Source organism: Rhinolophus sinicus, chromosome 16 (genome assembly GCF_057876585.1).
Source record: "Rhinolophus sinicus isolate RSI-liver-muscle chromosome 16, RSI-T2T, whole genome shotgun sequence".
NCBI classification, from domain to species: Eukaryota; Metazoa; Chordata; class Mammalia; order Chiroptera; family Rhinolophidae; genus Rhinolophus; species Rhinolophus sinicus.
In genome coordinates, this window is record NC_142516.1 from 35,961,120 (window position 1) to 35,987,406 (window position 26,287).

At 39.3% G+C, this 26,287-nt stretch overlaps 1 protein-coding gene across 6 annotated transcripts in view; it reads right to left on the reverse strand.

Moving 5' to 3' along the window:
* NTRK2 (neurotrophic receptor tyrosine kinase 2) overlaps positions 1–26,287 on the reverse strand; it is a 319,031-nt gene that overhangs the window by 283,200 nt on the left and 9,544 nt on the right. For all 6 annotated transcript variants that reach the window (XM_019750104.3, XM_019750100.3, XM_074330613.2 and 3 more), the window contains 3 exons: positions 5,271–5,345; positions 5,099–5,170; positions 658–726 (listed from right to left, as the gene is read on the reverse strand). In XM_019750104.3, coding sequence (XP_019605663.2) covers positions 658–726; positions 5,099–5,170; positions 5,271–5,345 — 216 coding nt within the window. The remainder of the gene's footprint in view (positions 1–657; positions 727–5,098; positions 5,171–5,270; positions 5,346–26,287) is intronic.

The following is a 26,287-nucleotide window of genomic DNA, read 5'->3' on the forward strand; positions in this document are numbered from 1 at the left end:
TAACACAAAAACTGAAAACATTTTGAAATGCTGGCTATTAGTCATCAACACATTTCAATATTTTTCCTATCACTTTATAACAAAGGACATTGGTGCATAAGGATAAATAGTGAATGCAGTGGCAGACCTAGATGAAAATCTTATAAGAATGGGTCAGGAGGGAAAAGGACGACCTCTTCTCCAAAGTTCCCTAAGCACCAGCAGGCATTGTGGTTGGTAGAGAAAAGCTTGGGTGTTTTTCTCATTGTTACTTCCTCTTTGAATGGGTTTGCTTTCCATGAGGGCCTGGACATAACAGGGTCCAAACAGATGCTATGAGATATGTCACCATTTTGACACAAAGCCGCCATCTTTTTCTCTTTTTCCTTCTATTAGGAAAGAAATCATTTATGTAAAAACAACACTTAAACTCGTCATAAATGATATATTACTATTGAGATTTCTAATTTTTTACTACTGAATCACATCTTCATAAGGGAAGAAATCAACAAGTCACCAAAACTTGAGAAATCATTTTTCAAGAATTTTTGACAGTAAAATAGATCTGTAGCATCACTCATTTAAAAAAAGAAAAGAAAAGAAAAGAAAAAACCTTAATTCCCCTTTTCCTTGAAATCCACCCCACCCTCCAAACGCCACACAAAAATCATTACTTACAGCTCAGACAAGTCAAGGTGACGGAAATGTTTCCTAGACAAATTCGTCAGCTTATTTCGAGTAAAATTGCTGAAAGGAATAAAAAACATTAATTGTGAATCTAAAAATCTACATTTTAGGAATAAAGTATTCAAATAGAGATTTTTAAAAACATATATATAACTTTATTTGATCATGGTTCATGCTTGCTTAGACCCAATAATTTCTTTCTTTGATCTGGAGTGATAGCTTAGTTTTTTTTGCCTCTCCTATAATTCTTGCTTGGGGGTGAGGCATAATTTTCATATTTTCTATTTTTAATCCCTTTTTTACCCAAAAGCTTATTTTTTCACATGCTGATTCAGAGCCAAGTTACATACCTCCTAGAGATCTCTGACCTTTTGAACAATTAATAGGAACATTAAATTTAATTTAATTTAAAACCATAAACTCACTAGGGAGACAAGATGTTTTAAAACTAATGAACATCATGAATATTTTCAAATCATGTGACATACAAAACTCTGAATAGTAACTGGATTTAATACATCCTTATAGGAAAGAACATACCTATTGACTGATAAACTCTGTTGAGATTGTTTATATGTGATTTCTAAATAACCAGATAATTCCATAAAGAGAACAACAAAAAAATCAGATAAAAGACTATGTCAGATTTTATCTTGAACTATTTATTCTAGCGACGTATCATTTTAAGATTTGGACCAACCAATGAAACGCTGTCATATTTGTGATTGAAAAAAATAATACGGATTTTACTCATATGTTTCAAACATGCAGTTTTATTCAATGGACAGGAGTTTCAGTTTCTAATGATCAGTACCATGAGACCTTCGGTTGGGAAATTCTGAGCCATAATCCTGGCAGCTGACTCTCTCTGTGAATTTATTTACTAGTTGTATTTATTTAAAAAATGTCCAACGATTGGGCCTCTAGCCACGTGTTTAGTAAGTAACATGAATATAAAACAAACCAACTTTTACAAAAACAGCCAAGCTTTCAACAAATTGCAATGAACCTTTCAGTATGTATTTCCTGCTCTGGAAAGTGAGTGTTGCTGGGCTGTGACTCAGATAAAAATGGGAGGCCTGAGGGGACAGTAATCCTGGGCCCTTACCTGAGCCGTCTGTTGTGTCAGCCCAACAGAATCACTAGCTGAAACATCCTGCTATATCTCACCAGTCACCTTCAGAGAGGAGTTTAAACCCAGGAACTAAGGCTAATTAGTTGATGAATAAAGAAAATGCCTCGTAATTCAAGAATGCCTATGTCCACTCCCTGCTTTTATTCTATATTGACATTTCCACTCACCCAAACCCCTACCTTCACAAGGGTGCCCTCTTCCTTCTATGCTTGCATCTTCTCTCTTTTCACACAGAGTGTAAAGTGTTCACCCACATGAAAAAATACTCCACTAGAAAGTTTAAAAATGTGCCCACATAAACCTTTTCTTTTGAAATGTGAATTAAGAGTGTCTCTCGTTGGAGTACAATATACTAGAAAGTCAATCTGCCTGTCTTCTCCAGAGTTCTGGAGACACAAATGGTTTTATGTCCATCAGAAATCCCCATCCTTGGGGTGAGGGGGTGAACCTGTTCTTCCTCCCAAGAACAAGGAGAGAGGAAGCAAAGAAAGAGGACACTTATTGTCAAGGTTCTCCGGTCAGCTAGCGAGCCGACACCAGGAGCAGCTGCCTCTGTCCAACTGCCAGCAGCACAGCCCAGAGCGGGGTTATGCTCCAAAGAACAAGATGAGTTTTATGAACCATACTTATTATTGGGGCCAAAAGCCAAAAAGGAGGAGGAAGGGGGGAAAAATCAACAATCCTCTTACTGTTTGATTATAGGACTTTGCAAAGGAGCTAATTAGCACCTCAGCAAAGCCCTTGGAAAACACAAATCCTGGTTTTTCTCACAGTCTCTGTGTTCTCAGGGGTCAGGGAGGACTTAAAGCACCAAAAAATAAACTCAGTGACCAGTTACAAGGGCTCTGGAGAGTCATCATGAGATGATAAATATGCACAGCATAGAGGGAAGCGTGATGAAAGTGAGAGACAGGAGCCAATCTGTATTTCCTTAAAACTCAAGTGAAGTAGATTGCTCTTGTGCACATTTTGATACTCTTGGGGAAACTCACAGAGATAATCAGTACATCCCAGAGATAGAGAGAAACAACTTCTGATACACATTTCCTTCCCAACTCACTGTCACCCACTGGGTTGATATTCCAGGTAAGAGCACAATTTGCATGTGGTCAATCAGGGGACAGGAAGGCAATTGCCCCAAGTCCTCAGTCATAAACAGAGGTTGGTACTAAGGTCTGGAAAGGCAAACGCTTGACTTCATTCTCTCCTCCCTCTCTGCCATTCTCAAAAGTCAACTATTTAATTTAATTTCACATTTTGGTGATTAGGAGCCTCTTTCATCACATGAATATATGAAGCTTTCTGACATTTCACAACTTCTTCATAACTGAATACTTGCCTGCCTTCATTCTTCCTTACTATGTAAATAGGCCTACCCATATCAATAGAGTTTTTGCAGTTTGTCCAATGATAGGACTTCCAGACTATTGGCTTTTAAAGAAACTATATAGGATATGCTCATCTCTTTGGTTTCTTATTTTCAAATGGTACTTCTTACAACACAAAGACTGTCATTAAAATTATTCTACCATATATCACCCTGAAAAAAATATACAAAGTGGCTTTGGTTTTCATAGAAATAGCATGTAACAGGAAAAGTAAGGAAAATATGAGTTATAATAAAGAAATAAATACATCTATTACTAAAACTACAATTAGCCATAGCCCACTATACAAAAATCAGAACATCAGGGCTTAAGTGATATGGTAAAACAGCCAGTAAAAAGTAGTTGTTGAGTAATTCGGGTCTAAAGTCAGCTGTAATGAAAATACCAGAACTTAATCACTAAGGTCATTAATTACATTTAAGTGATTGCATTAGAGAGCATTTTGCCTTTTTCTTCCATCCAACTTGTCTCTTGTTTATGCTATCAAGGCCTACGCAGACATCAGATTTGTGCAGGCAAATCAACTACAGAGATGAGGCCAAAAAGCATTTAAATGAAATGTGTTAATCAAGTTCCTTGGAGTTTTATCACATTTTTGCCAAATGTTTTTTATCTTAATTCTACAGACTTTATTTTTAAATTGATTTCATCATTAATGCCACCTATAAAATATGAAGTCACCGTACTGGCTTTACGAAATTAAGCTTTTTCATAATATCAACAAATTTCCATAAAGAATTCAGGCAATCTGCTCTCAGAAAATGCTTCCTTTTATAACTGGCATGAAAATCAGTTGGGAAACTGTTGTCCCCAAAAAAAGAAAGAAGACAAATGTTACAAGAAGGACTGACTCTCAAATTTTAAGGATGGCACAAATTTTGTTTCTTATTGGAAGAGCATGGCCAGGAGTGAGTCCAGAGGTCCTAATTCTGGCACTTTCAATCTGTGGACCCGAGCAAGTCCAACAACTTCCTCACTGTGATTTTATGTCCATGCAATGGGAATAAAAAAGATCTTCCCTACCAGTTTTTAGAAAAATCAAGTGAGATAATGCAAGTGAAGAGCCCTATAGGTAAACTGGAGACTCTGAGATATGTACGGCATTATCGCAGGAGAATTTGCAAAGCACAAAATGGCCAATAAATGCAGGCAACATTCCTCCGGAAGAAGGTCACATTGGAAACTCGGGGCATGGGGACACCAATCTACGCTTAGGAGGGGGTGATCCTCTGTTTAATGAAGAAACTTCTCAGGATGGCCACACTTTATGGACTAAGTGTCATCATCTACCAGGATTTAGCAGCAAACAACCTACGAGCTCCCACTGTCCCTATTTCCATTTGATTTCAGCTGACAAAGCCTCAATATGACTTCAGGGAAAGCATTTGCTATTATTAATAATTGTCTGAACCTTTGGCATGCCCCATGATTTATTTTTCTCCACTTTTATCAATCATGACAGACAGTTTTGGGAACACGAAAGTTCAAAAGCGGTTCTATTGTAGCAGGGAAAGCATTAGTAATTTTTAGCTCCCTAAAAAGGCCACGGCCAAGTCAGTTCCTTTCAATTCCATTGGTTTGATGTCTTTCAGGAAACATCATTATTCCAAGGAAAAGAATCAAGGACGCTGTACCAGAACATAGTTTTCACATCAGGCTCCTTGCTCTTGGCCTATTGCTCTGTCCAAGATGGAAATGGCCCAGAAACTCATGAAAGGGAATAATCAAGCTGTTCTAATACCCCTCTGAAGCTATTCAGAAATCAAAGTTAGTGTTTCTAAGTTATTGTCACAGCTATACCAAGTTTTAAAAAAGGAGATTTAGAGTTGGAAAGGAAGGAAAATAAACAGAGGGGGGAAATACTGAATAAATTGGGTCGTGGGAAACAAAAGAATCATCCTTTACTTACATGTGCTGTAAGTTGCTGTTTTTCAGAAATGCTTTGTGAGCCACAAATTTTAATCCAGAATCCACAATTGTCCTATGAAAACACATCATTGCATACATGTTAGAACTAACCCATGAATAATAGAGCATAAGGAAAAGTTCTGAAACAAAGTACACAAGTCCTAAGTACTCACAGATTTTTCAGTCCTGTGTAAGCTTCAACATCATCTTCGTTGATGATTTCTAACCTTTTCTGATTTGCAATGTAACTGCAAAAAAAGCAGAAAGTGATAACCAGTGACTCAGAACGTAGGCAGTACATAAAAGAAGGGGGAACTTCCACCCAACTTCACCAGGGTGCTCAAGGTGATTCTTCCCCACCCAACTTAATCACACCATTACACACACACACACACACACAAAAAAAATATATATATATATATATATATATATATATATATATATATAATATTATATTATATTATATTATTATATGGCTAGGGGTGTCAGAATGTGATTGAGGGGGAAAAAACATGATTGATCAAGTTTCACAGTCAATGACAGGTTCGCCAGGTTTCATTTTTTTCTTAATCTTTTGTCAGTTTTTCAACTAACAATTTCAGTTTGCCTCCCTTTCCATGGTGTCTCCTGTGCATAAAGGTGAAAATAACTTGGAAATGCATCCACTGCCTGTCAAAAGTGCTTCACCCTTATGGCGACAACCACGGGATGCTGGCATCATCACACACAAGACAAATCACATCTTTGCTCACATTTCAAGAGAAGCAGTCACGCCCTCCTTTTGCCTCCTAAAACACTGAAGCAGATTCCCTTGCCCCTTTCTCTTTCTCTCTCCCTCCCTCCTTCCTCACTTTCTCTTTTCCTAGCCCAGCATCCCCTCTTTCTGCTTTTGTCAGTAATTAATACCAGTGTTTCCTTTCAGGAAACACATTCCACAAATCCCACATGACCCTAATAGGAACCTTCCTCTTCCCCCACCCTCCAAACCCTCAAATATAGGAGTACACTGATGAGTCTGGCTGGATAGAGAGTTCCATTCCCTTAGCCATGGTGATTGGCTTAGAGATGTGCATGTGACCTCAACTGGACCAGTGAGAATCTTTCTTAAAATTAAACACATGAATGCTGAGACAAAGAGAGTCTCTCTCCTCCTCTGGGATCATAGCTGAAAGATTACGCAGGCCTTGGGCTTCCATGGGAATTTTTTCTGCCACAAGGAAACAGACTGTCCAAGACAAAAGTCAGCACACAGAAGAAAAGAAAGCTAAAAGATATATAAAGAGACAGAATCCTAAAAATGTTACTGGAGCCTTTGAATCCATTCATTTCTGAGGTTGGATGTCACTAACAGAAGTTTGATCTGATTTTCTGTCACTTAAAACCAAGAAAATCCCTAGTAATACAAACACTCAGCTATTGGAAACTGCTTCCATGGGCTTTCCTTGTGCTATAGTTATTTGAGAATCTATCTACCCAGTTTTCTTAGATCACAGCCTCTTTGAAGACAACTGGATCCTGCTTTATAGTTCTTAATATGCACCACAGTATTTAGTAAAGTACTTTGCACATGGTAGGTATTCAATGCATAAAGGATGGATGGATGGATGGGTGATGGATGGATGGATGGATGCAGGGGCAACATTTGAGTTCCAAAAACTATAAGAAGTTGACCCAGGATGAAGTTTCCCTTTCTTTTTCAAAAAATTTAAGATACATGATATATTCCGATTAAGACACTGAAAACAAATATATAAACCTGTTGTTACCAACATGAGTTTAACATTTTTTTAAAATAACTAATGGGGAAGAAGATACAGCTACCTAACCCCTCCAAAAAATGACAAAGATTAATGTAATCCTTGGTACCCACTTTTAGAAAACAATTTTTAGAAATAAAATAAGTAAATGCTCTGAGGGAACAAAATTACACCAAAGAAAAATAATTTTAAAAGGACCCACATAAACATTGTTCCATTGCATAAAAATGCAACCACCAAGATAGGAAGACATCTTCCACTCAAAGATCTTGGTTCTCCTAGAGACTCAGGGCCTGGCACTTCATAGATGTGCAGGAAGGATGCATTCCCTTATCTCCTTCTACCACACACAGAAGGAAACATTTTAAGACTCCAATTTAATGCTCCAACTATTTTCAGCATCAAGAGTTTTTACAGAATATTTCAAAATGATCTCACTTAAATACATTTTCCGAGATTTTCATTCCACTAACATTTTTATTAGAGAACCACAGTGACCTCCTTCTTCTAAATGATGTCCCAATAAGAACTGCGTTCCAGAGAGCCCTAAATTTTAATGCATTTTTCATGCAACAGCAGCAAAAATGGTAAATAATGTGGGTAGGGTTTCCTTTGGGGTCACAACCAGGACTTCCAGAGAAGGCTGTCCACTCCTTACAGCTGATCTAGCATGGTGGCTGTCACTGTTCTGAAAACGTCAACTCTCTTTACCTGGATCATCACTGTATCTCATGACAGGGGCCTGACACTCAGTGGGTGCTTAATCAATGTCTTTGGCACCAATCATTTATCTTTAACTTTTCTTTTACTTATTTATGCCCTTTATTTTTATTTTTATTTCATTTTTCATCAGATTTTTAAGTTAAAAACTCACCAGTTGTACTCAGTAAAATACAATGAGCTAGCACAAATAAAAATGGAAGGCATAGGAGAATGAAAAGCAAAGGTAGAGACACCAACGGAGCTGGAATTAGGTTTAAAAATGCATGTACTTATTAGGAAAAAGCCACAAGCTTAATTCTAAGCTTTCTGGTCACCAATGCCCAAGAAAAGAAGGAATGTGGTAAGTGGTAAATTCATAGTGTGCATGAGATGAAAATAAGTCAGACGTTAAGCAAAGCATAACTGTTCTTGGATCTAAGACTAGACAGGAGATTTTGCTGAAAACCACAAAAGAACCATAAGAAATTATGAAAAAATGGCTACTCTTCCACTGTGGAGGCAGGAATGTCCTAGACAAATAATGAATTTTTCACCAGGGCAAAATGGAAACATCAACAGAAGAGCTGGATTAAAAGGTTGGCAAGTGTCCTCCCAGATGCCAAGAATTCCCCTTTATAAGTTGCCATCTGCAGAGATGCCCACAAGATAGCTGCTGGTTATAAATTGGTCATGAACTCTACCCTCTAAGAAACTCTCCTTAGCTACCATCGTAGGAGTAGAGAGGATGCCAGTAAAGCCAGTAAGAGACAAGTCACAGAGGGGAAATTTCAATGGCCAAAAACATATGAAAAGCTGCTTACCCCAAAAGAATTTGAAATGTAGATTAAACAATGACATACCATTCCTCTCCCACTAAAGTGGCAAAATGTTTAAAGTCTGACAATACAACACATTTCAAAGGCTGTGAGGAATTTCTCTACACTGTTGGAGGGAGTGTAAATTGGTATAGCCACTTTGAAGAGCAGTGTGCCGGTATCCTGGAAAATTATAAATTGGCACGCTTCATGGCCCAGCAATTCCATTTCCCGGTATTCACCCAAGTGAAATTCTCATGCATGCACACAAGGAGACATATACAAGAATAGTCATTATATTTATGGTCAGAATCAAAAGTTGGGAACAACCCAAATGTCCATCAATAAAGAAACTACTCAGCGATAAAAAAAAAAGATGAAATATTGCCATTTGTGACAACATGGATGGATCTTAAGGGTATTACGCTAAGTAGTATAAGTCAGATGGAAAAGGACAAAAACCATGATTTCACTCATATGTGGACTATAAAACAAAAAGCAACAAACAAACTAACAAAACAAACTTATAGATACAGACAACAGAATGGTGATGGGGAAGACCAGAGTGGAAGGAAAGGGGTTGGGGAGAGGAAGAATTGGGTAAAGGGGATCAAATATATGGTAATAAAAGGAAACTAGATTTTGGGTGGTGAGCACGCAAGACAGTACACAGAGTTTACAGAATCATAATGTTTTACACCCGAAACTTATATAATATTATTAACCAATGTTACCTTAATAATTTTAATATTAAAAAAAGAAACAGAAAAAAATAAGGTGTTAAATACATAAGTTGGATTGAACCAGATCTTTATATTTGAGCAGAAAAGAGATCTTCATGCTAAGTGAGAAAGAAAAATAAGCCAAATTGCATACTGTAAATATATACATATAAAAAAATTCATGCAAAATTTTAAAAACACACAGAAAACAACCACACAATGTTCATAGTTAAGTATATCTGTAAAGTATAAAAAGATTGCAAGGTCACCTTGGAAAAGAAGAATGGGCCTGGGATAAAGAAACTTAAACTGCTAAAGTATTGTATTAAACTACTAAACTATTTCTTTTATTAAAAGAGAAAAGACTTGTAACTAAAAAGACAAAAAATGTTAAAGTGTCAGTTCTGTATATAAGTACATGAAGTTATTGTTATCTGTATATATTTTTACATTTTAAAAATTTATGCAGAAGGAAAGAAGGAAGGGAGGGAGGAAGAAAGGGGAGGAAGGAAGGAGGGAGGAAGGGAGGCAGTGAAAGAGACAAAGAAAGCCATACTAGTGAAATGACTTCAAGGAAGCTGGACTCCAGGGCTTGTTACTCAATGGACAAATACACCTGGGCTCAAGCTGTAGTTCTCTAGACCGCCCAAAAGGCAAAAGTCAAAAAGCCTCTGCTCCCTGCCCCACAGCCTCTGGACAGGAACCAGAAGACTAAGGAGCATGCTGGGCTGCCCCCTACTGGTGATTTCCATGTGCCTTTAGGAGGAGATCTTGACAACACCAGGCCTTTTGAGATCCCTCATCTCATTACCACTGCTCTGAAAAGCAGCAGCTGCAGAGACCAACCCTGAGTTAGGAAGGAGAGAGGAAGAACCAGTCCAGGGCAGGCAAGTAAAAGATGCACCGACAGGCAATGCAGCAGGCTTTCCCCCGCCCCTGAAAACCATTTTCCATCACTCCAGTCAAAGTGCTGTCAAACTCTCAGGGCTCTTTACTGAGTCAAGCTTTCCTTAATAAAATACATATCCAAGAAGGGTTTCATTACCAAGGAAGCAACGGGAAATCCCAGAATTTTGGCACAGGCCTTTCTCAAAAGCTTTCTCTCCATAACCCTTAACTATGCCCACTGTTCTGGAAAGGTTAGGCTCCAGGGGTTTTAAGGCACAAGTCATCCCCCCAGTGTCCACGTCCCAATGCTTGATAAGAATCTCATATGAATTCAACAGAGCTTCGTTTCTTCACGGGAAATTAAGCTTCTGCCCCTCTAACCAGCCGGCGTTGCTTTCGTTCTCTTTTGGCAAGTCAACAGACTTTGAATAGTGACGAGGAGACTTGGTGAATTTGGATTTAATTTGACACTCCTTAAGAATTTCTCTCACCTCCTTGGATTCTCAGTCCCTCTGGCCCATCCCTCCATTAGCAGTGTTTCTGGAATCATTGTTGGTCATCAACCATCCTGTTTTGTTCAGATATGCTTTCCTCTGTTCTCAAATCCATATATGTATGAGACTCTCGCTTAGATCTCATATTATTATGAATATTGTTTTTTACTGTAGTTTTACACTTTTACTACATTCCAAGACCACGATCTACTGCCCTAAAAATTGGATCCCATATTCAAAGGCCATCTCAATGAATTTGCCTAAATCTATTCTGGAACCCTACAACATCTGAAACATTGCTTGATTTGTACACAACACCAGAAAGGCTTTTTCTAATCAGAACATTTTTATTCCATCAGTTGGCAAGCTTTTTAAAGCATTTATTGTACTTCTTAACTTTGTAATTAAAAATAAGAAGAAATGGAGGTGTTCTTTATACCAACAATTGTATTTTTCTATGAACCTATCGACTGCCCAAGTGAACTGTCAGCTCCTCAAATGGAGGGGTCTTATTCATCTCACTGCATCTCCATTTCCTAGCACAGAGCTGATGCTCACGGAATACCAGCTGACTTAAGCAGTCAAACAGATCCAGGTATCCTCTATTTGGAGTTTTTATTATCCCACTGGAAAGACCAGACACCTACACACATGTGCGTGAACAATAAATTCTAAATGAGGACTGTAATAATAGAAAATGACTTCATTCATCCTGTAGAAAACAAGGAAACAAAGTAAAGACATTAACAGAGGAGGAGAGAGAGGTAATTTTGAAAAAAAAATTTGACCAATCTAGCAGTGAATTCTGATCACAAGCATACAACATATTCAAACCAACTACTGTACTTATTTATTTTTTTAATATAAAAACTAATTGCCCTTGTAAAATGAGCATTTATTTGCCATTAAACCCCTCAGTAATGCTAAGGCTAGATATGTCCTCCAAGAATCTTCAGATCCATAGTTCTTGACCTTGAAGGAGGTGAGGCTCTCTGGGGAGAGTGCTACTGCCAACAGTATTTGATGAGCAGAAAAGAGACAGTTCCAAGCAGATATACCAGCACCTGGACAGCAAGTGCACAGTGGAAGGAATGACAAGATATGATTGGGCAGGTCACTGAAAGCTTCAATGAAGGTCAGGCCTTGTAGAGAGCTCAGAAAGTCAACAGATATAGATTCTGAATATAAGCAAAGTCCATACTATCTGCCATTTTATTTTGTATTGCTACCAAAGCTTCTCCAGTCTCAACTTGACATCTAGGACCTTCACTAAGACACTTTCTTGAGGGTGAAGAATTTCCTGTCCTCGGGCTTAACAAAAAGCTTATCAGTGGCTTTTTGGAAAAGAAGAGAGAAGAGGTAATTTTAGGAAAAATTCACAGAAACGTTTTTTAATTACAGGTTCCTAGAAAGGGTACTCATTCCATGTTAAAAGATCTCACATTGGCTTTAAAAACCTATCAAAAAATTCCTCCAGGTAATCTGCCCAAGTAACAAAGAGTGGTTTCTAATGCATCTTTTCTTCGCGTGTATTAGCTTAACCGCAGTATTGCTCTAAAATAGAATTTCCCTTTAGCTTATACTGAACTGTACTTCGGCAATGCATCAGAAATAAATGGAAACATCAGTGAATATTTCTAATGGCCACTCTTCAAAATGGAATCACTTCCCACTACCCTGCCCACCCCTGACCCCCGCCACCAAATAAATAAATAAGCTAATATAATAAAAGTAGACAGAACTCAAACACCACAAGAGACTGTGATGTGTGCCTAGGCTTACAGCCATGGACTGAGGCATTTCAACTCTGATAGGGTCCTCTCTATCGTAAAATTCCCATCATAGAGAATATAATAATCCATGTTTTTTTTTAAATTACCCTTGTTCCCTGAGTCCACAACTAGGAAGCTTCAGTTTCTCAACAAAATGCTGAGAAAGAGATTTGAAAGTCAATCCATGATGGGTCAAAGCAGGACTCGAAATAGGAACTTCTCAGTATATTGCTCCATTCTTAAAAGAGGGTACGACCCCCAACTGTGAAGACATGAATATAGAGAATAGCAAACAAACATGCTCAAAAGCTGAATTTGACCCGCCTGCTAGCATCTGCCGGTTAGCGTCAGCACTTCTGCCTGCTTTCTGGCCATGGTCATTGGAAGTAGCACTGGCAATTCCCCTTTATGGAGTGTTAATTGTGTGCCAGGCACTGGGGTACCCAGGGATTGTCTCTGTTAACACAATACTACCAGGAGAGCACTTTGATTGTTTCCACTTTTCCAAAGAGAAAACTGAGGCCCAGTCATGTCAGGTCACTTTCCCAAGGTCACATAGCTGCCAGAACAGGATTGGAACCCAGAACTACCTGCCTCTGATTTCTGAGCACGTAGACACTGCACCACACCACTAGGACTGTGGACTTGTAAATCCTGCACCTTCAATAGGGAATACCTTCTAAAAGCTATGCAAAATGGACCTTCGCAAATAATCACTGCCTAAAAACAACAGTCAATGAAAAGGAATGAGGACATTTTACAGAATGCTCTCATATGTTATATCTACAGAGAGCTATAATAAGAGATAAATGAAGAATCTTCTTCAGATTTTCTACAATGCCAAGCTCCGAGAACTGCAGCTTCCTAGACTAGCCAAATACCCTGGGAATTTAAGAATTCAAGTGCCTGGAAAAGAATGAGTGGTGAAGTGTGAGGGATAAACACACTCCACTAGCATCACCTCTTAATAGCTACGTGACCTGGGGTAAGCCCCTATGCCTCAGTTTCCTTGTCTATAAAATGGGGTAACAATGGTAACTGCCTCATGGGTTGGTTGGAAAAATTAGAAAACTGCTCTAGCACAAATGAGGACTTCAGTTAATGCTAATTATTATTAATAATGATCAGAAGAGCAAGGTTCGAGGGCTGATTTAGTCACTAACTACATGGTGAGCTTAATCTCACCCTGCCTCCAGTGCCCACATCTGTGAGAGGAAATATGAACTTGATAATGTCTCGGTTTCCTTCAGTACACAAATTATAAGAAAACTTCAGCAAAATATTATGAAGAAAAAAATTGTACTCTGGGTTTCTCTCTGAGTATTTTTATAGCTTTTTCTTATCTACCTCTATCAACAAGGTGGTTCCCAAAAAGAAACACTACAATTTAAGACCAGAAAAATGAATTCTGATAAAATACCTTAAAGTTGGCTTTCCACATAAAACACCTCAGTCTCCAATAGGAAAGTGTAAGTTTCATTTGACTTAAATTAAATGATAACCTCCCATGCAGACTTAGAATTGGACCCCAGCCTACAAAAAAATGTGATAGGTAAACCTTACTAAACTGGTTGACCAGAAGTCACAGCGACAGCATATAGCCCAGATCTAGAGAATACAGGGTCCTTTATTTTTCTACATTTTCTTATTAGCCACTAACTTTACAAAATGGGAAGATTTCACATTTCAGAAACCTAAATTCCCAAATTCTCTTAAAAAAAAAAAACAGAAGGTCTGCCAGACGTGACTAGCTTTTCTTCCTGGCAACAGTCAGGGGGAGCTGACTGACATTGTCCCTGGGGGCTTGGGGCACATTTCCAGTTGGTCACATTCCCGACCAACCTCAGCTATTTCACTGGCCCACAGAAGGATTTCATGACACCTGGCGTAATTCTTGATTGTAATTTCCTCTGAGACTTCCATGTTCCAACTATTCTCCTACATTGAAATGTCATCTCCATGCACAGAGATTCCTAAAATAAGTTTCATCCAATAAAGTGACACACAGGCCACAATAAAAATATCTCACTTTTTAAAAGAAGCTACTTCTACCTGTTCCAGAACCTTTAGAAACTTCCTCTGTCATTAAAAACTAACTAAAATGGACACAGACAGAGCCAAGTGTAATTTTATACTTGGTACAGTGGTAAATAAGTCCCTAGGAGGAGAAACAAATGTGTTCTTTCCTGACCCCTACCCCCAAAAATGTTTTCCTTCCAATTAATTGACTTAATATCAGTATATATTTCACATTAGTTCTCAGATCTTTCGATAGGTTACAATCACCAGCCACAGCAAATGAGAAAACAAGGAGCTAAACATGTACCATGACACCATTGGACCATATTAGATAAAGAACCCCAGGAGAGAAATGGTCCTGATACCAAACTATTGTCAAGAAGGAAGCTTAAGCTATGTTTAAGCCAAAATTTTTATTTAGGGCAGATGTCCTCTAACATCGGTGAATAGAAAACCATCGCAAACATGAATCAGCTCACTGTGTGACTTGGGTTGCACTTTGCAGCTAATTCATCCTGGCAGGCCAATGAGGGGCCATCCCTCTCAGGGTTGGGGGCACCCTGGGAGCCTGAGGGGGTTTCTCCTCTCCTCTGGCTGGGAAGCCGGCTGGTCACACCTGCCCCTAACAGCTTCTCGATTAAAATCCTCTCTGCTGTGCCCTGTGGGTGGTACCCTGCGGTCTCAGTTGAGCATCTGTCCATGTTCTGGTGCAGTCAAACGGCTACTTGCTCTGCAAGCCTGGATCTGCCCGCTGCTACCTCCCCAGCTCATCTTCACCCAATGATGGGGTGGCTTCCACCTGGATCAGCACACAGGCCAGGCTGCTTGGTCTTTGTCAAAGGATGTCAGCCCCACCATCTGCTTGCCTGGTTTCTGAAGAGAATATATCTGCCTTAACCAGCAACCAAGATTAAAATTTTCCAGGTTCTGGTCAAAGGAGCAACTTGAAATCATGCACAGCCCAGCGTCTAGCAAAGCCTGATTCTGCGAATGGTGTATGGGGATGGGAAACAAAGACCCTGCGTTGGATCCATTTTATAAGCACAGCACTGGGAGATTATATTTTGGACGCTTTTAGCCTCCTTGCAGAACTGATATCCTTGTCACTTCCCCCAACTTTCACTGGCCTTCTCAATAAGAAGAAATGAAATCTACTTCTGCATTTTTCATAAAAGCTGTGAATTACATCATTCATTGTCCCTGCAAAGAAATTCCTTTCAGAACACAGTGCCATGTTCCTGTGGAATTAGTAGGCATTCTTCTTCCTAATAATGAGCTTCTCTTTTCACTGCCAGGAAGTTGAGAACAACTGTTGTGCTCAGTTACAGCAACTATATCAACCATTAGAGTTAGTTGCAGTTCATGTCTCTCTCTTTTTTTATTCCTCATTCCCTCCCTCTCATTTTCACCTTATTAACCTTATTGTGTAAAGTAATTATCATCAGTTATTCAAACACTGATTAATTGTAACATTTCTAATATTTGTTCAATACAAATTCAGTGGCCATCATGACTAATATGCTGATACTATAGGATTACCTTATAGTTGTTTTCAAAAAATGAATTAGGAAATCATTTCACCCATGATTTTTTGGTGTTTCAGCATGAATGGTCATTAGAAAAAAAAGTGCAATGTTCTTGTGACTCCAATCTATCACATACATTATCGTTTTGAAAAAATGTCTTTTCCTCTTACCCTGCTACGTTTCATTTATGACCAGTGAAGACGAACTTCCAGTGATTAGCCCAGGCATTAAGAATTCTAAGAAGCATTCAAATCAGCACTAATCACAGCACGACATATTTCTGAATGCTCTTGGCCTCCAGTCAAGCCAAATCATTCCATACGAAGAGAATTTTTGGATCTAATATTTCTGCGCTAACTTCAGGGTAGATCAAGCATGGCACAGAGGAAAATGAGCATCAGGCATAACGTCAAGAAAAGAGAGTGATTCAAGTGGTAAAATTTTAGGATCTCTGTGAAGGTCTGTTTTGATTTTGGCACAATTTTTCAGCCAACATTTATAGGCTGTGGGAGTAAGGAGAGCAATAGAATATGAAGAACAATTCCAATTTTATCTTCACTGGTTTCACTTCCCATGTTAACCTTCAGTCACTTTTATGGAAGGTTAGAAATTACTTTCTTTGGGGTTAAACTGCAAAGAAACTGGTGGCAAGGGATCCCAGTCATAAGTGGTTGTGTAAGGCCACAAAAAATAGCAGTTACTTTGCAGAAAGAAAGTGCAAATGAATTTTGAAATCCTGAACGAAGCTCTTATAAAAACTTTTAATTCAAAGTATGTCATTGTTTGAAAAGACATATATTTTTGAGAATAGTCAAATTCATAGAGACAGAAAGTAGAATGGTGGTTGCCAGAAGCTAGGAATGGGAATGGAGTGTTGTTTAATGAATACGGTTACAGTTTTGCAACATCAAAAGACTTCTGGAGATGGATGGTGGTGTTGGTTGCACGACTTCAATATACTTTATGTCACTGAACTGTGCATTTAAAAATGGTTAAGATGTGTATTTACCATAATTTAATAAAAAGAAAAAATCCATGTACTTTTTAAAGGCTTTGCAGGTAAAGGATGAGAAAGACAGTGACTAGAGAAAATGGAGTGCAAACTGACTGATAGCCTCCAGAGTCCAGGGGCGCTATTGTAGAAAGCCTAATAAATGTAATGGACCAGGACCATTGAACTAAACAAAGTTGCAGAACAAAGACCACAACCTGAATCATAGTGGTTAAATCTGACCCATGGCTGCTCAGCACAGCACACAACTGGTCAATACCCCAAACCGCTGAGCACACATGTCCCACAAGATGAGAGAAATAAGCAAACAAACGAAAGGGTACACCATGGCTGCAGTAAAGGGAACCAAGACACTTTTACGTCTGTCCCCTTAATCCCTGCGCCTGTCCAGTGCCATACTCAACACAGATTCTTTTGCTTTTCGGTCCTTCCCCAGCCCTATAGAGTCCACTCTCCTTCAAAATACAGTGAGGATAGACCCAAAAGATAAAAACTAACGGCCAAGCTCTTACTATGTGTTAGGCACTGGTACAAGCATTTTACATGCATCAGCTCATTTTAACCCAATGAGAAAGGTTCTATTATTGTCCACTTTTACAGATGGGGAAAGTGAGACACAGAGAGCTTTAATAACTCATCCAACGTAGCAAGGACAGACAAATTTCAGAGTGAAGCTCTTAACCCACCAAATGATCCTGCTTCATAACCTGTATCACTTCCTTACACAAACTCCCTAAGAAAATGAAAAATTCATGTGTAGATCCACCTATGTTCAGCAATTGACATATTCAGTGATTTTTTGATTAGGAAAAAAAATAATGAGGCAAGGAACTTATTAGGCACAGTTTTCAAAATCCTAAGATCTTCCTAGGGTGCCAGTAAAAAAAATGAATTCAGCCATAATGAGCTTATTCTTAAAATATCACATTCAGATATAGACCTTTCAGGGGCAATAATAAAATCTTTACAGGGAAGAGAGAAAAATGGAAGCTGGTAGCTGCTGATGTTTAACAATCCCCATTCATTGCTGAGGACAGACCTGTGCTTTGCAGGTCTGTCTGTGTTTGTGATATTACAAAACTTTTAACATGAGTCAGGAGAGGAAATTCTGCATGTGCTGCCCTTGTTGGAAACATGGACCCCATGCTTGGGAATTCCTCTGAAGACAGGGGGACACTGCAGTGGGAGGAGTGGTCTAGATATCCTGGCCACCGCACTTCATACTCCCAAGGCATTAGCCCTGTACCTCCTCTATTCCAGAGAATCATCATAGCACAAAAGTACCAGATGCAGAAGCCAGATACAAGGCAGAGGAGCAAATCCCTTGTGCCCTTATCTCTGGACAGTGGACCTAGGCCCATTAGAGGCCCTGACTCTGGCACTCCTCCAGCTTAGGGCCTCTCTCTGAGGTAAAGAGACTACAGGGCCAACAGGATGCTTCTACCTGGAAATGGCACCTTCCATTCTTGACCTCGTAGGATCCCAGAATCCCCTACTCAAAGACCCTGAGTGCACTCCCGGGAACTGTGTAGGCATTTTCTGCAGATCTGTCCTCCTGAGAGCCTGCCATGCTATGGATGTGCATGCCCTTAGCACAAGAGTCTGGGGGAAGGGGAGGTCCAAGGCTGCTGTCTGCCATGGTGCTGATGGGGTTTGGATGTGTAGGATGGATTGTCCACACAGCTGTGGAGAGAACCGATCTATCTGACTGGGAACCTCTGTCAGTTTCCTTCAACAGACCATACAAATGGTAAGCGCTGGCCTAAGTCTTGTCCCCTAGGGCCCAGAAAACTGCCTGCCTGGTGAGAGGACATGTTCAAAACATATTTGTTGATTGACTAATTCACTAAATGAATGAATAAATTGATCAATCAATCAACATGCGCATGTATAAATAGTCAATTCCTTCAGCATAGCTGAAATGACTTTGTCAACAAAGATCTATTACCTTCTGAACTGTAGATATAAAATACAATGAAAGGAGAGTAACGACAGAATGAATTCTAGGGTAAGCTGAGGTAAATAAAAGGCTCAAGAGCACCTTCAAGATGCCAGGCAGTTAAACTCCAGCAGACATTTTTTATTGGTGAGAGAGCAATTCTCCGAAAAGAATAAATGAAATGGCTAAGAAGTTAAATCCCAGAGAGTCACCTAGGCTTACCAAGAGAGCCAATGACTCAACCAAAAATAAGACTTCTCATCAGAGTTAAACTTTATATGTTGGTTCTATAATGCCCATTCCTTTTTTAAAATTTAACTTTCAATATATATATGGAGTCTAAACTGTTTTCATTTGTATGTATATTATGAACATACTGTATCGTGTAAACACAAAATAAATGAATGTTATTTATATCGAGGGAGAATTATCTTTTTGGATCATTCAACACAATCTGTTCACCTATATACTTCCCCACACTATTTTTAAAAGCCTTTCAATCTCATATGTCTATCAGTTGTTTTATGATCCGTTTTGCAAACAACTATCAAAATTTCTAAGATGCTGATAGTGTTACTATTATAAATGTAAAGGAAACTCCATGAAACATTCATAGGACCAGCCCAATGCATCTTGATTGCAAATGCACAAAAGTATATATATCAGACGGGATATTAAACTGGACCTGACACCTGACACGCTATCTTTTCGTACCCCCTGATGTCTGCAGTTCTGTAAGGAAAAAAAAAAAAAAAAAAAAAAACAGTCTCTACCATCCATATCACAAGAAAAATAAATCACGTCTGAAATCTCACACCAGAATCACTTTTTAAGTAAAGCACCATCAATGCAGTCACAGGGAAAACTGCAATTGATCCACAGGAATATCCATTATTAGTCATTACACCACAAAAAGGCACAACTCTTTCTCATTAGACCCATTTGTTTGCTGGAATCAGATGTCCCTGGAATGGATCTTTTTCCCTGGATTTACCTCTGTTGCTGAGCTGGCCCGTTGTGCATCTCTCCTCATCTACTTGCCCTCATCCTCCCGTTGCTTCCCTGTCCCTCCTTCCTGTTGGATACAGAATCAGCCTGCCTCATCAAAGCTTTGCCTTTCTTCCTTTCCAGCGATGCCATGTCTCTACAATAAATTGATTTCTTACTGTGCATGAACCGATGTGGTGCTGTTTAATTCCATAGAGGTTATTTATTTAAAGAAACATCTTAACCTGATGACTTCATAAAAGTCATGTCTAGAAATTTACATATTTACAGTCCAAAGAACAACTAATAAATACTCTTATTTGGAACTCTAAATGAGAGATTTATAGGGAAATATGTGTGGCCATGGTGATGTGTGCAATGTGGAGATCCAGGACACTGTGCCTTGTGCCGGGGAAGAGCAGTGAGCGAGAGCCACGTGGTCCCGCCTTCATGCAGTGTATAGTCTAGTGGTGTGTACAGACAGGAAGCCAGCATGCATGTGTGATGCTAAGTGACCTGTGCTGGGCCTGGGAAATACAGGGGTTTATAAGATATCAGAACACATGGTCAAGACACAGCCTAGAGGTTTGACTTTGAGAATGCATCGCTTTTAAGACCTGTTAAGACTTGTTTAAATATATAAATGTAGTGCTATTTTCATTTAAAATACCAAGACAATGCAGGTGGAGCTAGGCAAGCGTCTCCTAAAATTCATATGGAAAAATTATCATGTAAGGCTAATCCTGAAAATTCTGAAAGTGTAGACTGGTAAGTAAGACTGATACTTCAAGTAGAAAAATAATTGTAATATGAAGCTTTAGGAGATAAAAAATGTTTAGTTCTGGCATGTAAATAGACAAGCTGATTGACAGAATAGGATAGGTCCCAAAATAGGCCCAAATACAAAGGTGATCTTCGTATACAATCAAATTATTATTTTAAATTGGTGATGGAAAGGTTGAATTATATAAGCAATGGTGTCAAGAGACCTGACTGGCTGATAATCTATCTTCAAAAAATAGTGAAACAACTTTTTTGCTGCCTCGCTCCTTATATTTCAAAAATCCAAATGGAGCAAAGCTTTAAACACAAAAGCATGAAAAAGTAAAAGCAGTAAAAGAAAATATAGGAGACTTATTTTATACTCTTAGAGAGGAGAAGACTCTTTTTAGCCACGTTTACAATATAGAAGCCATAGAGATAACGGAGGAGAAAGGGGAGAAGAACAAATACCATAATCAGCATCACAAGACAAGCAAAACATTAGGCAAAGTATAAATGTTCTTATTGTTAAACAGATTTTATGAATCAATTTTCTGAAAAGGCCACCAAACCAACAGAAAAAGGAAATAGCTAAGGAATATGATAACATAGTTCACTGAAAAAAAAAAATACAAATGACTTACATACATATAAAAAGACTTTCAACATGGATCATAATTAAAGAATTATGAAGTAAAACAATGGGGAGATACTATTTCCCAGGAATATGATTGACAAAGGTCAAAAGGTTTGATAACAAATATTAGGTTAGTGCAAAAGTAATTGCAGTTTAAAAGGTTAAAAATAAATGCAAAAACCGTGATAACTTTTGCACCAACCTAATAGTATTGGCTTAGCTGTGGAAACATAGGTGCTTCCAGTTTGGGGGCAGAATAAAATGATGTGGCCTTTTTGGAAGACAACTTGGGAATATCTATCAAAATCACAAATGTCTTTCAAATATCCCTGCAATTCAAATCCTAGGAACTTTTCCTACAGATAAAATCATGCATGTGTGCAAGAACTTGCACACAAGCCTGTTCTAACAGGAAGTTAGTAAAATATAGTTGATTCATTCAATGGATTACTGCACTGTGGGGCTGTGAAAAAAAGAAGTTTGGGGTACATACGCTGATATAGGGACATATTTAAGATACATTGTTAAGTAAAAGAATACCAAAACACAGAACAGTGGGTATAGTTAAATAGAAGGTATATATATTTCCCCATTTGTGTACAAACAAAAAGATATAGATATGTACTCGTTTGTACTCATTATGTGAGTGGACTATTCTGGAGGCAGACTCACAAACTAAAATCAAAGTTTCTACTGGAGAAGGAGGCTGAGGGATTGAAGGATTTGAAGTGAGACTAACTTTTCATGATACACTCCTTTGTACCACTTGCATTTCTTATCATGTTCAAATATTTCTTTAAAAAAACTCGTTACTAATAAAATTCCATACAATAAAATCAGTGCATTTCAGAGAAAAGATTTGCAAAATCACTTTAAAGAATCTGAAAGGCTCCCAGGCCTGAGCAAAACTTGGCTAAAGGTACTAACCTTTCCAAAGAAAGAATGTGTCAATCAGAATTGGTGCTGGGCAGTGAATGAAGGAGAGAAAAAGGAGTGTCCATCCGGGGGACACAGATCTGGGCCAAGTACTTCAAGTTCTGCCTTCCCTTTGTGAAGGCACTTCAATTATGGAGATGGATGCGTCAGGCAAGCTTAACTTAATACCATTTAACATTTTAAATACAGAATTAAGTGCCCTTGCTCTAATTCCAAGATTGCCAAGCAAGCTTCCAGTTATAATTTGTTCTCCTTTACAGATCTACTGGTGTAGAAAGCAACTGTAATGCTGATCTGTGTATTTGAGACCATGTGACAGCTATATGTTTTATTACACACCAATATATTGACAACCTGATTTTATATTTTTAAAACAAAAAAATAAAAAATAAAAAATAAAAAAATAAAAAAAAATTGAACTTTATTTTAAGAGACATGGGAAGCCTCAGGGCAATTAGAAGCAGTGACATGATAAGATCAGCATTTTAGAAGGACCACTCCAGCACAGTGTGGCATATGAGAGGAAGCAAGACTGGAGGTGAGGATGCCGAGTAGGAAAGTTGCAGCATTTTAGGTAAAAATTATGGTGGAATGAATTAATTATTTTGCTTATGTAAGTACTTGTTTGATGTTTGTTTCCCCTCCGAGAGGGGAGCAAGCTTGGTAAGAAATGACCAGGTCAGTCTTTCTCACCACCATCTCCCAAGTATTTAACATGACACAGAGCCCACCCCAATGAATATTTGTTGAATGAATCAATGAATGAGGCAGTAGAGATCAAAAGAATTGGACACATTTTAAAAATCTGGTAATTACTTGGCAAGACATGATAATTAAATGAATATAAGGGTTAAAGAGAGGGCAGAATCCAGGTTTCTGGTCTGTATTATTGAGTAAACAGTGGTGCCATCCATTAAAATAGAGAATGCTGGCGATGTTTTTGGAATAATGATGATAAATTTAATTTGAAAATGTCAAGTGTGACACACTGTGACATATCCAAGAGTATGTTCAGTAGGCATAGGAGCCCAAAGGTCATCACTGATAGTGGCTGGAAACATGATTAGGACACAGAAGACAACAGAAGTTGAGGATGAGGGTGACATAGCCCAGGGACAGCCCAGGAAGAGAAGCAGCCCTAGGACAGAAGCCCAAGGGATATCATCTAGCAAAGGAGCAGAGAAAAGAGAGCCCACAAGTAAGACTAAGAAGCAGCAGATCGAGGGACCGGGAGAAAACTAGGAAAGTGCAGTAACACCAAAGGAAAAGGATGCTTCAAGACGGAGGGAATGAGAAATGAGGCCAAGTTCTGCTAAGAAGCAAGCAAGAGAAGAACAGAGAAATATGCCCCATGGAGGTCTTTGGGAACAGCGGTGGAGAGCGAGTTCAAGGAAGCCATGGATTGAGACAAGATTAGGAGGTGAGGAAACAGACATAATGAATACAGACCAGTCTCCGAATATCAGGCTTTGAAGGGAGAGGGGAAAGGGCAGGGACTAAAGAGGGATGGAAGGAGTGGGAGGGAATAGTGCTGAAGGAAAACTTGTCTAAGATGGGAGAGACCTTGTCCTGATTTAATTCTGATATTTACAAGGAAAGAGGTTGAAAATATAGATGAGAGGGGAAGTTGCTAATAGAGAAAAATTGAAGAGGATGAGATCTGTAACAGAGGTGGAATGACTAGCTTCAGCCATGAGGAGTGCCAGCCCTTCCATCGTAACCTAAGGGAGAGGTAGTTTCAAACGCCAGCAGCTTGCTCAAACAGAAAATGAGTGGACAATCCCACAAGAACATTAAAAATTGACAGAGAGAAAACAACAAAACTCAGCTGGGTTACAAGCAAAGTAGGGGGTGGGGATTGCTCACATCCAGTCTACACATCTATGCCTCCCACTGTTAAACAGTGAGAACCATGCACATTTGGGAGGAAGAACACTTTGTAAATGGCCCCATGTCTGGCTGAAGCTGAAACAATTATGATGTAAATGTAGGCTTTACTCCCATGTGTACTGACTGTCCCCATCATATTACATTAAAATTAGATGTTTATGCATCCCTCGCTCCCCTTACTCAGGGGCTCCTTGCTTCAAGACACTACCTTATTTGTCTGTGGCACCCCAGTTGGCCTCAATAAACACTAGTTGAATTGAACTAACGCTTGCAGGAAATTTGAATTCGATGGCAGGCAGCCCACGTGACAATTGGGGAACGTGTGATAAATTCTTCCAGCCAGCGGGAAAGGAAAATGTGATGGGCAGAAAGATGAGATTTGATTTTAGTGCAAGCTCCCGCTTTGAGCATCACAGAAGGTGGAGCCTGGCCAGACGCAAGCCAGTTAGCAATCCTCCAGAGCACCATCCACAGAAGTGGACCCAGATGGGCTGAAAAAGGCAGAACACACACCTGGGAGCCGGTGTCTGATCGGATGTGAACATGTGGATTAGTTGATGAATTGCTGAAAGTGCAGGTAGACAGTACATGTTAAGGAAACTATCTCTAAGAAAAAAAATAAAAGACTGTTTTGATTAATGGGAGACCATAGAAGTACTGCCACCCAGGAAGCAGGGAGCTGGTGACCTGCAAAGCCATCTGACCTGAACTGCAGAGTTGGACTCAGAGAAAACTCACAGATTGAACTTCTGCTCTTTAAGCCACCATGACAACTGGAGCAAGCTCTGGGTTGGCCCAGGGGAGAACACAAGGCTGAATTCCGAACAGAAAAGGAAACACGAGTGCCCATGGCTGACTGATTCAGAACCACAGAGCCTTTCAGGGGTTAGCATCCATCAAAGACCCAACCTCCAATATCAAGATAAAGAAGCTCAGGCTGGTGAGATTAAATGGCTTAGCCAGGATTCCAGGTTCTGTTACTGTGAGAGTGTGGATGTGAGGCCTACCATCTCCCCACCCAGGGCCCCTCTCAGTTACAACAAATTCCTGTTCTTTGCTGCCTCTCTGACTGTGTTAACCTTATCAAGCCAGATTCACTGGGAATCACGGTGATTGGCCCAAAGGTCCTACAACCCACGATTTCTTCACAATCCATTAAAGGGACTTTGCAGCCTGATGCCTACCAGAGAAAGAGGAAGAGAAAGAGAGAGAGAGAGAGAGAGAGAGAGAGAGAGAGAGAGAGAGAGAGAGAGAGAGAGATTGAGAGATTGAGAGAGAGAGAGAGGCAAGTTAGGGGAGGGGGATAAGAAACACCACCACAAACAGGAAGGAGACTGAAGAGTCACAACAAGAAAAGGCTAAGGAGTACAAAGGAAACATGCCTGGAGCAAAATTTTCCACACCACTCTTGGAGTTTGGGGTGGCAGCTCTCTGAAGTGAAACAGGGAGTAGACTAGAAAGGGTGTTATGGTTTGGGTTTGGTTGGGTTTTTTTGGAGCGAGGTGCTTTTTCTATCATACCTTGCCAGAGAGCTTAGAGGCCACCATGTCAAGCTCTCTCGCCCACCACTCCCCACCCCTGCACACACATTGCACAGATGCTGCGTAAGCCAAGGCGGGAGAAGAGAAGCCAGCGAGCTGTCCCACAGTGAGCACCCATCAGGCCCAGGCCCTCTGCCGCGTTGCAGCAAGGGATTCTGGAGCACATGAAATAGAAACAACTTCTGTGACAAAAATTAGTTTAGAAGACCCTATCTTTTTAGATTGCACTACATTTCAGAGGTTGAAACCAAAATTCTAATATCTTTTGGCTTAAATTAGACTGTTGTAGAATTGTTAAAAAAATATATATATATTTCACTGGTAATATAATTTTTATTTATGTTGAGAACTGATCAAAAAGGGTAGACACAGGGGTCTCTGAGTAGCCAAGTGCTAATAACACTCACATACTTCCCTCAGAGAAAACCCCCATCAGGTCCTCATGGAGAGAAAGCCAGAATGATTATAACAAAGTTACAAGTCTGGGTGGGCATCCAATGTACAGCATGGTTACTATTGTTAATAATACTGTATTGTATATTAGAAAGTTGCTGAGAGAGTAGATCTTAAAAGTCCTCATCACGAGAAAACAAATCTTGTAGCTATGTGAAGGGATGGATATCAACCAGACTTACTGTGGTGATCATGTCACAATATTCACACTACAAATATCGGATCATTATGTTGTACAGCTGAAACTAATATAATAGTTGTCAATTACATCTTGATTTTTAAAAAGTCTGGGTGGTCTAAGGAAGTAAATCCTAAATTATTAGGAAAATTTTACAGTT